The sequence below is a fragment of the Parasteatoda tepidariorum genome, chromosome 10, assembly GCF_982258835.1.
Source record: "Parasteatoda tepidariorum strain Cologne lab strain chromosome 10, Ptep-v5.0, whole genome shotgun sequence".
Classification (NCBI taxonomy): domain Eukaryota; kingdom Metazoa; phylum Arthropoda; class Arachnida; order Araneae; family Theridiidae; genus Parasteatoda; species Parasteatoda tepidariorum.
In genome coordinates, this window is record NC_141764.1 from 59,311,759 (window position 1) to 59,330,014 (window position 18,256).

Genomic DNA, 18,256 nt, shown 5'->3' on the forward strand with positions numbered 1-18,256 from the left:
ATCGTAACAAAATGAAAGATCGCAATCGTAACAATTTAGAAAGGATTCAACTCTACTTGAAAATAATTTAAACTTAACAGAAAATGTGAAAAGCAATAAGTGGGAAGTAATTTTTCTCTATAATCTTATATCATTTCAATAATTCGAAAAGGAATCGTCTTTTATCTCTGAGTCCCTGTTAGCAACATCTGAACTCTTCTCGTTAATTTTTTTAATTCATTAATTCATTTTCTTGTTGCTACTTTTGACATGAAGGCAATCTCGATCTTATAAAATTAATATCTCGAAGAGAAGAATTTTTCTACTACAATCGACAAATGGCAAAAACAGTGAAACAAAATCACAAAAAAAGATTATAATCACTTTCGATTAGATTGGAATTTCGAAGAAAAAAAAACTCGCGTGAAGTTAATAATTAAAGATAGCTATTTCAACACTAACCTTATAACTCTGCAGTTCCATTTCAACTCTTCAGTTCTATTTCAATTCTTCACTTTTGTTTCAACTCTGCAGTTCCATTTCAGTGGGTGGTATAACGGCCAACATATTCTTTTTACAACAACTTAAACACTTAATAAATCTCAAATCTAATTGTCGAATGATAAACTTTTATATTCCATCATGTTCACAGTGCGTTTTTCTACAATCTTAATTTCAAGTTCCTTCTATTCTTTATTTTCTTAATTTCAAGTTTCTAAGCCTTGAATTTAGAAAATCGTCAAGAAATTGAATTTTAAAAATGTCGTACTTATAAAATTTGATTTCTCAGCAATTATTCGAAAAATTGTAATGTGATTTCTTATTTTGCCATGTAAAATTACATTTTTTAAAATAACCTAAAAAATTCTATACTTTATAATTCAAAATATTTTCGACTATATTTAAATAAAAATATAATAGATATTTACTAAAAGTTATTTTTCTTACGAAGTCATCCGCGAATAAAGAAGTTTTACAATTGGGTGCAAAAAATTTTCGATTCGCTTTAAAAGTTTTTGAGTTATAGTGAAATACGCAAAAGTAAAAACATTAAAGGGTCCAAACTTTGGATCGCTCTCCTGACTAAACTATTGGGACCACATATCCCAGATTGCGGCTACCCACTATATTTTGGCAATCAGAAACCTGATTTCGTTTAAAAAAGGCATGTTTATTCATAGAAAGTACGTTTTTGTATCTGATTTCGTAATTTTAAATATAGTCTGCACTAATTAATTAGCATATTTGAGGTCACCCCTTCCAACCATTACAATTAAATCCTAAAACATGAAGTTACGATCTTGGATCAAAAGTTCAAGGTGGCACACTTATGTTTTTTCGCTCTTAAAATAAATAAATTAAAATAGATGTCACATGTTGAATTATCTTTTCATCCAGAATTTCGAAACAAACAGGGTAGTTTATATAGATGGTGAATTCAGTGAGCGAGATCAATCTTAACAATAAGAAGAAAAAAACTAAAACATCAGAGACCAAATCTAACATTACATAATTTCTTTAACGATGGCATCCAAAATTGAAATATATTTTAAAAATGTAAACAATTTTCCAAGTCAATTATATCATGTTTGTTGTTGTTGTTGATATAGTAGGTCATTAAGGCATTGGGCAGCGTTTATTCTTGTTTCCAGTGGAGCTATCTATGGCCAAAAATTCGATTTCTGCCACACCCATACGTCTCACCCGTTTATACGGCTGACCCATAAATGCATCCATTCATTTATCTCGTCTATGTTGCTTCCAATATTTTAGTTAATGTAATATTTTTAATATCGTAAAACTTTTTTAATATCTGCATATGTCAGCTGTCGGTTTGAAATGTTTTGCCATTTCATCGGCCTTTTTATTTCCTGGAATTTCAACGTGAGCAGAGATCTAGATTAAAAAATATCATAATTATCATCTCCCATTTATTGTAAAATATGAACATGGGGTAAAATAGTATGAGGTTTATATTTACTCTATGACTAAATGCATCCACGCAGTTCTTTAAATCAGCAAATGTCAACCATTTTTTGTAATTTTGAAGAAAAAAAATTTGAATTTAAATAAATTTGTTGGATTTTTCCTGATAAAACTCATATCTGTGTTTAGTTTAAAATATTTTCAATATTGAAAACAATTGAGTGTTTATGTAAATTGGAAAAATATTGTTAAAATAAAAATTCAATAGAAATTTTAAAAAAATAGTTGCTTTTTGAAAAATATTTCTCAAATGTTGATATTTTGAGTCTGTGAAAAACATTCCAGTTTTAAAACTGTTCATTAATCATTTCGATTGGCATTGAAACTTATCAATGAATCTAGTTTTTGAATTTTATAGCTGTTTATAAGTTGTTTGTATTAGCAAGAAAAAGGACGTTGTGCAACGTCGTTTTTAGTGTCTGATATACGTTCGCGCTGAGAGCTTAGCTTCCATTTGACGTGGACTTAGATGCAAAAAAGCTTTTTCCGTAGCTCCGTAGAGATAACGGTTTTGTCTTACCTTGGAACAAAATATAATAAAAGGTCAAGTTTGACCTAAATGTCTAAACTGACCTAAATTATATGAAATCTTATCCCATTTAGGCACACTGACTTGAAATGTTTAAATTGACATAATCATAATGGAAATCAAAGACAATAAATTCCGCATGAACATCTCTCTTTCTTTGCAGCACAATGTGACGAAAATGAAGTGTTTAGACAGTGTGGTCCAATGTGTGAAAGATGTGGAACATTCAATTGCAAAATGGTACATTGTGAGCACAAATGTTACTGTAAAGAAGGATATAAACGTAACGAAACTGGAAAGTGTATACCTCAAGATGAATGTCCTCCCAGTAAGTGGAAAAGAAAAAATCATTTTGCTTGATTTTCACTGCCATCGAAACTTTTATCTCATGGTGAAATAAATTTAAAATAATTTGGTTTAAATTCATTCAAATCGAACTAAATAAAGATTTAGAGTTACTTAGCACATTAATAAGTAAAACTTTTCGTTTTCCTCTTTAAGTATTTTCTAAGTTCCTCATTATGACTTAGTCCTCTTCTTAAGTACAGGATGTCTATAAAAGAACTCCGGGGTTTTAAAAATTCATATCTCACTAACTACAAAAGATAGCAAAATTTAGTCGATTTCTCTGAAAAGAGTAGCTCAAAAAGTTTTACTCATACCAATTGGGAATGTTTGTATCAACTGTTGGCGGCGCAGCAGGGCGTTGACCTTGAAATGACGTTGCGAAATTTGAAATGATGGCGACTCCGTAACAAAAGGCTCAATGTGTTATTTGGCTCATAGAAACGAAGTCTTTAGTTACCGTACAAAGAAACTTTCGACGTAACTATGGTGTTAACCCGCCTTCTGACAAAACCATTCGTCAATGATTCAGTGCATTTAAGGAAACAGGAAGTGTTTTGAAGCAAAAGTCGCCGGGTAGGCCGAGTGTGTCTCAATAGAAAGTGGACAGAATCCGAGCTTCATGCCTTCGAAGCCCTAAGAAATCGTTGACAAGATGCAGTCTGGAGTTGGGGTTACCAAGATCTCAGGGAACGAATAGTCAATTGTGTGGCAACCGTCCCCCCACACATGCTCGCCAGGACATGGGAAGAGGTAGAATACCGTTTAGACGTCTGTCGTGCCACTAACGGGGCTCATATAGAACTTTACTAAGTGTTAAAAAAAACTTGATAATGTAAGCTTTTCAGACATGTATAAAACATGTATGTATGTTTTTTATTTCATTAAAATATTTTACCTCAAAACCCCGGAGTTCTTTTACAGACACCCTATATAAGCTAATCGTTAAACAATATCTTTATTTGCATTTTTCGACCGTGTAGCAACTATTCCTGTGAATTGAAGAAAATTGTCTTTTAAAAGCGTAATAACATCAGAAAGCTACTTTCTTTACTCATTTACCCATCAAAAACAATTTAATAGAAATAACGTAGCGGAAAAAAATTAAGATGTAGGTAAAATGAACGTCTTTTATTTGCGTCACACTAGAGCTGTACAATGGGACATTGGTGACGGTCTGGGAAGCATCACTGATTATGCTCTGAAGACACGAAATCACAATTGTGATCATCTCTAGGTGGGATCTCATTTGTGAGGCCATTCTCTCAATTTAGACATAGATCTGAAGGGGAAGGAATTTTTCTCCTGATCCCTGTAATCATGGTACTGCTCAGTGACTGACCACATGACTCTTTATTCCACAAATTTTACGAGCACGCATACCACATGCACTCGATGGGTCTTATCGGAGCAGAGTCCTATTCTCTAATCTCTGGAGTACCGCGACCCAAATAAAGATGCATGCAGCTTATCCTAACAAATTTTTTAAATCTAAAATTTTTGCAATGCTTGAGAATGTCATTTAGAACTTTTTCCCCGTAACATTCTTCCTTTTTTAAGACTACATTTTTTCTCGGAAATTTACTTGCAGCACATATAGATACACTAAAGCAGCGGTTCCCAAAGTTGTTTGATTATGAAACCCTAAGGGATCGATCTTTTTTTCGCAAAACCCCTAAACATTATGAATAAAATTGTGAACAATTGTAAGCATATTATTTAACGAAAGACTATTATTTGGAAAATATTTATTATTAAAATTAAATTTTATCAGTTCAAGTCTTAAAATTAGGTTTTATGTTATTCAGTTGATTTCAAAGATCTGGTGCAGCATATAGTCTAGTTCTGAGCTTGATTTTGGAGTAAACATCAGCCGAATGCAACTTATTCAGTTTTATTGCGGTAAAATTAGGAGTTGTAGTTTTCGTTGAAATAAAAACTGAAAAGGATAGAAGCAAACAATGGGAGTGGCTATCAGCGAAACGTATTTTTATATTGATAAATTTGGTTATTTTATTTAAAATGGCAACATTAGGGATAAAATACTAACGTAATTTTTTATAAATACATATATTTTTCATTAATAAATTTTTCTTTTTCTTTCTTTACATGCATTTACTTTAATTTAATAAAAATAACCAAAATATTAAATGAATAGGAAATAATTAATTGGACATAAATTCCTATTGCCAGATTCTTAAAATTATAACTGGTTGAAAAAGTCCTATTAAAAATGTATTTTATCACCGATTAATAATCTTGAGGTAAAAGGAGACATGTCTCGCAAATAATTATTCCCTCTTGAAAAAAATTACAGCTAGAATTCAAAAGAATTTAGTGTCTTAAGGTACGAAATTCTATAAGGACATGCTGCATCAAACAACACGATTTTACGGTCAAAAAAGAAATTGCACACTAAATAAATTTACAGCAAGAGTAAAAACGTGAACAATTTTAAAAGTACTGTCCCTACTGAAGCATCTTATATTTTTCACTTCGATTTATATAAAATGTTTTTAAAAAAAATTAAAAATTAAATTAAAAAAAAAAGATAAATTAAATGGCTGAATATTTACGAATATTGGCAAACAAATGACTAAAACAGTAATGATCAAACAATTGGTTTTTAAAATGAAGAAATATAGGTCTCAATCTGACTCAAATATAGAATTGCTTATAGTCTTAAACTAAAGTATTTCTAATTGTCTCAAAATAAATATTGTTATAGTCTAGAAATAGTCTAAGTAATAGTTTAAGTCTAGTCTAAAATTGTATCGTATCTTAGAGTCTCAAACAGTACTCGTTTCTTGTTAAATACTCTTATAGTCCAGCAATAGTCTTATTAATTCTTATAATTGTCTTAGTAATAGCCTGAGTATAGTTTAAGTTTTAGTAATAGTCTTAGTAATTATAATTCTTTTCTAATACAATCTAACTAAGATATAATATAGTCTTTGTAATTCATATAGTCTGAAACTAAATCTTTATAGCCTCAAATTGAATAGTCTTTGCGAAGTATTTCTCGTGAAAGAAATATCCAGTTTCCAGTGAAAGCATTATTATTCCTGATTTCTTTTTCTAGAAATTCCCAGTAATTCCTTTTAAAAATTAGCAAGACTTTCGAAATTTATTCAAAACTTTAAAGACAATTTGCAATCAAAATTGTTCTCAACTTTTCCCTCATCCAACTTGGTCAACTCTTCAAAACGTTGAAAAATTTGCTCTACAAATGAATTTTAAAATTGTTAAACATAGGACGATCTTATGATAAATCTTTCTTCAACTTAAAACTCTGTTTAAAAGTAATTCTATTTACATGAATTTTTTTTATCATTAATTTGTTATTTTATTTTTAAACATTATTTTGTTTTTGCATTTTATTTCATTTTTTCTTTTTATTAGAGCAATTTTATAATTTCCTATATATTTTCTATAACTAATATTTTACGTATGCTTTTTTATTTTTATTAATTTCTTAATTTAAATTTGCCCACCTCACCTATTCTCTTTTAGTTATTATTATTATTTAATTATCACTATTTCGTAACAAATTTAATATTTTTTGTTAAAAAATTTTTTTATAGTTTTCATTTTAAAACATAATTTCAATGATCATTTTCTTTAGCTTAATCACGCTTTTTAATATCTATCAGTTTCTTCGCATATTTTATAATATGAAGGTATAAGAGACATGAGTAACTTTTTTAGCAATTGCAATTTTTGAACATTTACAACTTTAAATATTCTATTACTATTTTTTATTTCTTCATAGCTTCTTATGGGGTTACTTAGCTAAATTTTACACAGTAAAAATATATAAAATCAATTATTAGCCGATAAAGATTCAAATTAAATAGAAAAAAAAACAGTTTTGTTATTACCTTACTGACAATTATCAATTTTTTTAAACTGAGAAAATGAAGTGCATAAAATTGTCCCTGTTAAAGTTTTAAACTTTTAAAAAATTCCCCAAATCTTGATAGATTTTATAACTTTCCATTAATTATTATTTTCGTATTAGTTACTATTAGAAACTTAATTGTTACGATTAATAATAATAAATTATTATTTACTTAATTATTAATTATTATTTTTTTTAATTATATAATATTATATTTTATATATTTCATAATTATCTAATACTATTATTTATTAATATTAATTATTATATTAATTATTAGATTTATTATTATTAAGAAGTATTATTAAGCAATAGTTAAAATTTTTTATTATTCTGGACTTTATTATTAATAATGCGTCTATAAAATGCGTTTATAAAAATTCGTAGGATAATATAATTACTATAAAATAAATTATAAAATGCGTGTGCCGTAGACAGATTTTATAAAAATAAAAAAGTGAAAATAGCAATACGAATCCAGTTTTTGTACATTCATAAAGAGAGCGTCTAAGTAAAATTACAATTCATTTCACATTTCAAAACCAGAATTTTTTAATGAAAGCTGTTTAAAAAAAGAGAGAATTGTATTTAATTGATGGTTATGAAAATTTTTCTGCATGTAAAAATTTTTGCAGATTTATCATTCTCGTTGCCTGTTTTGAATGTTTCATTCGTTTAAATTGAGAAAACAAACATTCATTTCTAAATTTTAAAAATCAATAAAAATTAATATCATATATATATATATATATATATATATATATATATATATATATATATATATATATATATATATATATATATATATATATATATATATATATATATATATATATATATATATATATATATATATATATATATATATATATATATATATATATATATATATATATATATATATATATATATATATATATATATATATATATATATATATATATATATATATATATAACGTTCGAAATTGAACGTTGGATTTACGAAAGCGAAAAATCTTAACAAAGTCTATCTTAACAATATTTTCCTTATTCATACTTTTTTGATACAACTAATACAATCGAAATGATTTTGCAGTTTTTATTTAATATAACCGAATTTTTTTATACAAAATATTTTTCTGCAATTCTTCAGAAACGCGATGTGCTCGTGAGGAAGAGTGGAGAGATAGTGGATTTGAGGATGAGTACTGCTTACACGAGGAGGGAGAAATTGTTTCCAATTCTACTGTAAACGCCACTCGATGTTATTGCAAAGAGGGATTCAGAAGAAGTGGTTTGGGACATTGTATGGAGGAAAAATATTGCCATATTGGTAAGTACCCTTATAAAAGTTTTATTTTTATTTCAAAATTATTAAGTTGTTTAGAAATCCAGAAGATGAGTATTTTTGATAAGAAACACAGGTTTGTTATTAAACTTTTGAATTTTTTATTGATAAGTGAGGGATGTAGATTTTTGGGGCAAGAGTACTGGTTATATCGCCCCTAAAACTAGATTGAACTTAAAATAACTAGGTTTAGGTTAATATAAATTGTTTAAATTAAAACTAAATTAAATTTAGTGTTTTTGAATTTGGTAAAAAGTATAATGGCTTACATTTAAGAAGTGTTTTATATCCTAGAATAAAATCTAATATCCTGAAACGAAGAGAAGATATTTTTATTTGGTTTGTCACCGATTAAATCTGATAAAATTAGATATTCGCAGTCAAAATGGCGTTGTCTTTGAAATATGAATTTTTTTTGCATTGTTTGAGAAAATGCATAACTGTTAAGGACTTGTTGCAAATTGAGCATGTAAGAGCATGTTCATTTAATGGAAGATGTCTGCGCGTCAAACGGGTGTGACCAATGCGCAGTCTGTTTTAGATTACTTTATATTCACGTGGAAGGCGTCTCTGTTATGGCTTTGATAAATGATTTTACACAAAACAACTTGTTATTTTCTTCAGTACTCAACTCATTTTTCCAATTTGAAATTTACCTATTTTCTAGTGTTTTTCATATCTGAGAAAGTAAGAGGAATACAGACTAAATTGTGTGTTGATTTTGCTTTTTATTGATAAAAAAAACATAGGTTTTGGTTTGTAGTAGCATATCTAGTAAATAATCTTCATGGTTTCGCTGACGCGTACGCATGCAGCTGTACCCTGAAACGCAGGTCAGGAGCATGTGCTTGACAAAAATGCGTGTATGTTATGACTCAATTAAGTTTTTTCCATTCTCAACTTTTTTTCATCTGATTTACTGTAGATTTCTTTTTGCCTATGATTTGTATAACGTGTATGCTAAATTCTATTGACATTCGTCTACCAGAATAGACTCGATGTGAGTTTAGATTCACATCGAGTGTCTAGACGAGTGGTAGACGAAATAGACTCACATCGAGTGTCTAGACGAGTGGTAGACGAGATAGACTCACTTCGAGTCTATTCTGGTATACGACTAAATAGGATAATTTTAATTATTACGACCCAGTAAAAGTATGAAATATTAATAGACTGAGTAGCAGGAAAAAATTAATCCGTAAGAAAACATTGCTTAGTAATATGGAGAAAATCAATGGTTGGTTGGTTGAGGTTTATTGGCACAAGAGATAAAATTGTCTCTATTGAGTAACTAGGTTAAAGAGTTGCACTTTTTGTAATTAATGATTATAATCCCACTATTTTTTTCAAAAACTTGATGAGATTTTTGATGTATAGGGTGACATCACAAAAAGCTTCTTAACGTGAGGAAGATCATTGGTATTCTTACTGGTCACTGCACCCTCAACAGACACGTCTGCATTATGGGTATTGCACCCGATCCTCTTTGTCGTGGTTGTCATCTTGATAAGAAGACTTCACGACATACTCTTTGTGAATGAAGTTTTTTTCTGCTCAAAGTTTTGAGCATCTGGCATAACATTATGTTAAGGCCTGGGAACTACAGGATATTCCTGTCAGGTGTTTGCTGAACTTTGTTTCAGCTATAAAGCTTTACCGCAAGTCATGCTTCAGGGTTTAGGCACAATAGACCCCTGGTCGAAGTTCCTTGCTCCTTGGAGCTGCCCGACCTTTAAGTCTAAGTCAAGTAGGGTGACGAAGCAGAAATTATTTTAGATAAAAGCTGCCAAAGAGTTCATTCTTTAAATGCTTCAATCGTAAACAGTCAGTTAAAATGTGTTTAATGGAAATATCGACATGGCATTGAGTACAGATGGGACAGGTTTGGCCTGTCCCATCTGTACTCAATATGCACATTGGTAAAGCGATGCATATAGGTAATCTGTATGCATATAGGTAAAGCGAGAATGACCGATACGTAGTCTTTTAGTTAATACTTGGGTTTTTGTGGTCAGCATTTAATGTTTAAGAGCTATCAAAATTAATAAAAATTTCATGCTATTTATTAATTTATTTATTAAAATGCTCTTTCCTGGATGAGGATTTACAAATACGTTTAACGTTCAAAGATTGCTCCTGCTCTATTTCTTAGTGTCATTTAATTGCAACATTCGCAAGTAAACCTAAACTTATTCGATACGAAAATTAAATTCTACAATGCTTATTAGTAAAATGACATTAATAATTATTTTTTAACTGCATTTGTCAAAGTAGTTAATTATTTCTTTAAATTCTTTCCGTGGTGACTAATTGACAAGTTTAACAAACTATACGAAATTCTAAGGGAGAATACAACGTAGACGAAAGAAAAGCAGCTTTAGTAGACTCGGTTTCAAACTTTTTATGGTTTTAATTTAAACAATGTGATGCACTACTTTAACAAGAAAAGAAATAATTTAAAGGAAAGAAAAACATCTCTTTTTGTGCGTTTTGAGTGTCGAGGGAAAACAAAGTTTTTTAATAAGCTGAAAAGTACTGATTTTGTTGAAGCGTCAGATTAAAGAAAGAATCTTATTATTTACAAATTGGCACTGAAAGTTCTATTTATTTACTGTTTAGAAAAGTATTTAATAGTGAAAAAAAAGCTTTACATGTCTCCTATTCACCTTCGTTAGAAATTTAATTAAAAATTATTTAATAATTTTTTTTAACATAATGATTGAATTGAAAAATTTTTTGGCATTAGTTATTGAGTAAATAGGAGAGCTAAAATTATAAAAATTTCAAAATCAAATAGGCTTCGGAGCTAAAAGCTAAATGAGAGCACCAGGAAATTATTTATCACCACATTCACGAGAAATATGAATTTTACATTAATTTAAAAACTAATTTTAAAAATTATTAGTTTAGAAATTTATTTGGAAATTATATTTTTCAATAATCAGAGCAGAACTGAAAAACTTTTGAATTCAGAAGCACTCTACGCTCCGTAATATTTATATTTCGAGTACCAGTAAGCGATCACTATAACGAATTCCATCATGTGTAAAATCTATTTCATCATAAAATTCATTTTTACAGTAAAATATTCCCTTAAAATCACTGAATCACTCTAATTATGTAAATATTACTGTCGAAATTACGGTACATTAGATTTTTTGTTTCGTTACATGATTCATTCAAAATGGATTTTATGGTAAAAAGTGCCGGCACCCTGAGTCCCGGTACTTTTTACCGTGAAATCTTTATTAATTACACTCGTAATTAATTACACGAATTCTTCGTTTCTATAAAATTAATTCTAATAATAGTGTAATTAAACTATCAGACTAACTTTGTAAAAAATATGAGGTTAAGAGACAGTAGTTACTATAACAAAAAATTACCTTAAAATCACATAATCACTCTAATTATGTAAATATTACTGTCGAAATTGGGGTATATTAGATTTTTCGTTTCGTTACATGATCCATTAAAAATGGATTTTATGGTAAAATGTACCGGCACCCTGAGTGCCGGTACTTTTTACCGTAACATCTTTATTAATTACATGTATAATTAATTACACGAATTCTTCGTTTCTATAAAATTAATTCTAATAATAAGATAATTAAACTATCAGACTCTAACTTTGTAAAAAAAATGAGGTTAAGAAACAGTAGTTACTATAACAAAAACTACAATATGCTTTAAAAGCTGCATTTTAGTATTATGACATAAAATGTGATTTCAAGTTGATTGTAATAATATTCGAAGAATGTATTTTGTCCCACCTTTAATGTCCCAATGAATGAATTAATCCTAAAATGGAGTAAAATAAGAACAAATTTTACAGTTCTCTTTATAAATGATATACACTGAAGAGTCATTCGATTATGACCATCCTCCATCTATAACAATGGGCTCGCCCAGATTTTCATGGTTTCTCGTCCGAGAACAATGTTTTCATGGGGCACATTAGGACACATAATCCTCATAGAACAATTCCTGACGTCTGTAAGCTACTTGAACATAGTTGCAGACCAGGTTCACCCATTCATGGCAACAGTTTTTCCTGCGGGGGATAGTGTTTACCAACAGGATAATGCACCATGTCATAAGGGTCGAATCGTAATGGATTGGTTCGAGGAACACTCCAGTGACTTTCAAGTCATGTCTTGGTCCCGAAATTCACCTGACCTTAATCCAATACAGCATTTGTGGTCCTACTTAGAAAAACCAAATTCGTGCTGCCACGCTACCCCCTCGCAATGTAAGGGAATTGCAGGACCAGTTGGTGAGCGCTTGGTATCAGATACCTCAGACTACCTATCAGCACCTTGTGGAATCAATGCGACGGCGGGTACTAGCAGTTTTAAGGGCTAAAGGTGGTCCTACATGTTATTAACAGGGTAGTCATAATGTAATGGCTCATGGGTGTATTTTTGATAGTAAAGAAATAGATTATATTGTTTTTTATAAGTCATTTATTGAAAGTTTCATTGTGATCTCTCTATATTCTGCTTCAAAAAAAACTTTTGAACAATTGCAAAGCAAATAAACTGTAGTGTTATTTAAAATATACCAGGCGAGGAAAATGGCATAATGGTGAATATAGCATCGAGTTTTAGTCTGTTGTTTTCTTATTAAGATATCATATCACCTCTTTAAAGATTTTCATTATCTAGTCATGAGTATATATGCCTTTTGTATATCATCAAAAAAATGAGCTCTTTAATGTTTTTCATTATCTTTTGTTGAGTATACCTATCTTTTGTATATCATCAAATAACGAATTCTTCTATCCGGAACTCATTGTCGCTGTTACAGCTTTGTGGTCTTATTAGCGAAATTGGAAATCGAGTATGTAGCTAGATGTTTACGAATACTGTAGGATGATTCACGACTTTGTGCCACAATATGTTGAACGCCATAGGTGGTTTCAACATGATAGGGCACTTCCGCATTATGGCAGATTTATTCATGAACATTTGAATCAGGGGTTTGGTCACAGATATATTGGGTGTAGTTGACCCCTGACCACTAAACTCTCCCGATTTAAGCAGTCTGGATTTATTTATTTGGGGTGCATTGAAGCTTGCTGAGTACGCAACAATTGTGGATTCCAAAATGGATCTGGTTTCAAGAATCGTCAGTGCTGCTGCGGATATCTAACAAAATCTAGGTGCATTTGAGCAAGCCTCCAGTTCATGGTCTAAAGGTGCAACTCATGCATCTCTAGCAATGGTGGAAACTTTGAACAACCTTTGTGACATCTACCGCAGCACATGTAATATCTTTTACCAATAAATATTTTAGATGATCTCAGTCTCGTGCCTTTTTGTTTTTTATACCTCTCATACTACTTTCCTATGACATTTCCGACAATGCAATTCTGAATCCTTGTAAAGTCTATCTCCCCTTGTCCCAATAATTCTGGGAACCTGAAAAAAGATTAAAAAAATTGAGGAAACATGAATTTTGAAATTTTTATTCGATAAACAAATGCACAGTCACTCATTTCTCACATTTAAATTGACAAAGAGCATCCATCTTTCACCAGACCACAATCCACGAAATCATACTAAATTTTTATTCATCTCTGTTCTTAAAATGGTAGCAAAATCTGTTTTGCAGATTATTTGATCGACATACATTATTTGGTTTACAACAGTTCACAATTTTTTTTCCGGAATGGAATGAGACTAATTGAATTTCTTTCTTTGGACGAAACTCCAACTTCATAAAGATAATTGCGAACGTATTTAACAATAAAAGGCTTAATTTTAAAAACACTTAATAAGAAGAATGAATTTTTGTCATCGTTTTGTCATTAATAATCTTAAGATAGTTTTTATGTCCGGCAGTTAAATTCGAAGTCACGAAGCTGTTTTCTAGTCTAGTTATTAATGCGTTTTGGTGCTATGTGAGCATATACCCGAAAATGAATAAAATAAGCAGAAATGTGGCTTTCTTTGAAATAAAAAATGAAACAAACAAACGTTGAAGATCGTTATTAAGGAAATATATTTCTTTACTAACTAGTTTTGTAATTTCATTTTTCTTTGAAAAGTGTTATAAATGATAGTTTTATGAATGCTATACATAATTTTTTCATATTTTTCACATTATATTGTTATTAGAAAAATTATGTTTATTAAGAAATCTATCCATTTCCCTTTTGCACCTTTTATTTTAAACAAGTGGGCTGCGTCCCCTACTCGCTAACGCTCGCCAACCCCCGAAAATTGCCACGCAATCTTATATGGTTTGCTTCGCAAGCCAAGCTCTCCTCGCTCGCTACTAACTTAGGTACATTGCAAATGCACAAAATTCTAAGAATTCAGAACAATCATTCAAATCCATATAACAACTTTTTTTTAAAAAAAAATTACATGTTTTTAGTAAATACTAAGTCATTAAAATAAATTTGAATTCAAATAAATGACATGTAATTCGTTAAACCTACTAGAAATGTGCTATAGTATAAAATCGTAAGATAAAATTTTTAAAAAATAAAATTTCTCTTTAAAAAGGTAAAAATTTTGGCTTTAATTAAGTTTATTAAAAATTGAAATAAGTTAATTGCAATGGAAAAACCTGCATAAACAAATAAATTCTAGTAAAACAAATAAATTCGTGATATAAATTAAAAATCGTCAAATAAATTTGTAATGTATAAATTCGTGAAAAAAAGCGCTTTCGACAAAATACTAAAATAGAGATCTATCGACAAAGACTACTCACTTCTGCCTAGTTTATGCTCTGGTTATTTCAGTTTACGTTTTTAAAAGCTCTATATGTTGAGCCATCTCAGATAGATTTGGCATGTGACATTTTTAGCGGCAATCATTGGTCGATTTTCTAGCGTTGCCATTCGGGGAGTTGTAATGAGGCTTTCGTTTGTCGCCGTGTAAGAGAAATATATAGAGAGATAATTTCATGAGGAAAAAATATAAACAAATATTTTTCTATTACCACAGTGAAATGCAGTGGTCCTGAGACGTACCAAAATTGTCCAAGAAGATGTAATTCCACTTGTCGTACTTATGGAGATCCTGACTGTGTAGAGGATGGTCAATGCTACCCAGGCTGCTTTTGTCCTGAGGGAATGTATATGAATGATTTTCGATTGTGCGTAAAACTTGAGCAATGTCCACCAGGTAAGAAGATACAAAACCATGAAGTTATGAAAGATTACTGTTTCATTTATGCCAATTGCTTATAAGTTCTTATTTATCTAGTGCATTCTTATTTATATATTAGTCTCATTCCAATGTTAGTTTCCATATTTGTTTTATACCAGGAAATAAGTACGCTAATCTAGGGGGAAAATGGTAAGAAATCCAAATTGTATTATTTACCTGGTTTTCAGTTATTTAGTTCAAATAAGTGAGTCGGTGCATAAATTATCGAAACATGAATGTTTTTTTCTCTTTAAAGCATAATCAGGAATTTTTTTATCTTAAACTTACTCAAAAAATAATTAAAAAGATCAAAACCGGGCTAATGTGCTTCTCTTATATATTACACGGTGTTAAAAGGTAATTTGTTAAGGGAAATCTGTAGCTTAGAAAAACGGATTTGAGGAGTAAAAAATGTGTTATCAACTTGAAAAAATCACTGATTTTTTTAAACATTCATACAGTTGGTGAAAAGAATTCCGTTTTGTTTTTCATGAATAGTGGCTTACTCGAAAAAATATTTCCTAACCCCGAAACTGTTCTTTCGTAAACTTGTTTAAATATAATAAAAATGATCAAAGTGCAAAACAAAAATAGGGTATGCACCGTTACTAAAGAACGTTATTTTATTTTATAACCGTCGTCGAACTGCCGATCCAATTTATGTTCTACTCCACAGGATTATAATTTGGAACCCAATTCAGAAGGCAAGGAAACTCCAGGATCAAGTATTGGGAGAAATTCTCCCTTCTTGGGGAACTTTTTTGATAGAACTAGCCTACATTTGCATTACATGGAGAGGAAAAACCCCGGAAACCTCCCATCGTTAATCTGACGGCATTTGGACTCTAACTCATGATCCGTCTACCCCTGAGATTCAAACCCAGGTGACCCCATTAGGAGGCAAGCGCACTATCGCCTAAGCCACCACAGCTCTTGCGAAAGTATTATAGAAGTGTATGTTAATTTTAATTAGAGTGAATTGAAGTGAAAGTAGGGTTTAATAGCACAAAATTTAAAAGCCAAACAAACGGTTTTTATGCATACTATTATTCTATCTTACTAAATTACATGATATCTATAAAACTGTGCAAGACGAAACAGGTGCATTTAAAAGTTTGATAAAACAGTTATGTATAATATAAAATACTAATATTCCGCAGAAATGTAAGATGTTAGGAAGATATGTTTCATCGAATAATTCTTTTGCACATAACATAGGGCTACCAAATAAAGTAATATGATGTTTGTAAAAACAGGAATCAAACGAGATGAATTAGGAGTAAAACACTGCACGTACTATATTTGGTATAAGCATCCCAAATAATGAAGATGAGTTAGTCTACAATGTGTAAGCGAGTGAGCTTGACATCTGAACTGAATTTTTATTAGATATTCTGATTGAAGTTTCAATAATAATTTAATGCTTGATTTTAGGATCGAACCCTTATATTCCCACTTTGCCTCCACAAGAGGAAACTACCATACCATCTAGGGTCGGCGAAGATCTCCAACAGAATGAAGCTACTACACCAACCACTGGAGGAAGTAAAGAATCTGAAAAGCCTGCTAACTCAGAAGCAATAGCTGAAGCAACAGCTAGAGCTGAAGCTGGAGCTAGTGCTGAAGCTGGAGCTAGAGCTGAAGCTGGGGCTAGTGCTGAAGCTGGAGCTAGTGCTGAAGCTGGAGCTGTAGCTAGTGCTGAAGCTGTAGCTGATGCCGAAAGTGGAGACGGTGCAGAAATGCCTGAAAACTTACGTGGGGAAGACATAGAATCTGGTGATGAAACAGGTGCAGGTACACAGCAGTCCACAGATTCGACTTCTTCTCCAAAAAGGAGATCTTCCAAGAGACCGAAGACTCGAGCGAGGGCTCATAGTGCATCAGTCCAAGCAGAGGCTGAGGCGGCCTTAGGCGCAATAAGAGAAGCAGGCGGTGAAGAAAAAGAATGATGTTGCTGTTTTATATTTCATTATTTCCCTTAATGTCAATTAAGAGCATATAATGAATATTTTGCACTGAATAAAAAGTGCAAGTTGGATCTACTCTTTGATGTTTTTGTATAAACACCAATTGATGACATATACAGGAACTTGTCTGATGTAAATACATTTAATGATTTTTTAATCAAAATATAACGACTAGGTATAGCTTTTTTCTTCGTTCTTACTATTGTTTGAACTATCACATGGTTTAGAACTATGAAAATATTTCTTTTGAGGCATGTAAGAAAGTAAATAAAGTTACTAAGTTTTGTTATATTTATGGGTGGACCCTTAACATTTTTAGACCTAATAGACTTATAACCATGGGTCTACAAATCACGATTGTCTCACCTCAGTGCCAAAAATTTGTAATTGGTGCCCAATACTTAAGTTAAACTGTCTTAAGCTTTAAACATGAGTATCTGAATATTTCTTGAAAAAAAAAATTACCCTAACATAATTTTGTATATTTGTTGTATTGCTTAACATGAATAAATAATCTTTGCATTAAAACTGTGTGCCATACTCCAGAACAATTTATGTATTTTTAGGAAATATTAAATATAAAAAAATAATTACCTTCATTTAATTCCATAAGAGCAGAAATTTATTTTCTTTTTATCTGTTCGTTATTTAAGCTACTTCACGTGTAATAGCTAGTAATAACATACTAGCTCTTTGAATATCTGAATTTTTGTAGACCCCTGATTATAACACAATATAATTATTAAATAATAATTTGTATAAAACTCACTTTAAAAGCTAATAATGAAAGAAATTATTGGGATCAAATAAAAAATCATTTTTAGTAATTTTTGAAAAACCCTATTTATTTTAACCCTTTTAAAAACATTTCAGCTTTTTCTGATGTAATAACCAACTACGATGTTTAAATGTAACTGTAATAAAATTTAACAGTTATGTACATGAATTACTAATTTCTGAGTTTATTGCCTTTGAATTTGTTTCCAAAAATAAATATTAAAAAAATCTCTCTACTTACTAGCATTTTATTAAAAAGAAAGCAAAATCTAATATA

General features: G+C 30.4%; 1 protein-coding gene across 2 annotated transcripts in view; it reads left to right on the forward strand.

Annotated features, from left to right (window-relative positions):
* The window catches only part of LOC107455135 (uncharacterized), a 33,033-nt gene extending 15,540 nt beyond the window's left edge, over positions 1–17,493 (forward strand). The window contains exons 3-6 of one of the 2 annotated variants that reach the window (XM_016072600.4): positions 2,658–2,822; positions 7,875–8,054; positions 15,032–15,211; positions 16,670–17,493. In XM_016072600.4, the coding sequence (XP_015928086.3) occupies positions 2,658–2,822; positions 7,875–8,054; positions 15,032–15,211; positions 16,670–17,184 (1,040 nt within the window). In that variant the 3' untranslated portion in view covers positions 17,185–17,493. The remainder of the gene's footprint in view (positions 1–2,657; positions 2,823–7,874; positions 8,055–15,031; positions 15,212–16,669) is intronic. The other variant, XM_071183986.2, reaches the window with a different exon arrangement.
* The last annotated feature ends 763 nt before the right edge of the window (positions 17,494–18,256 follow it).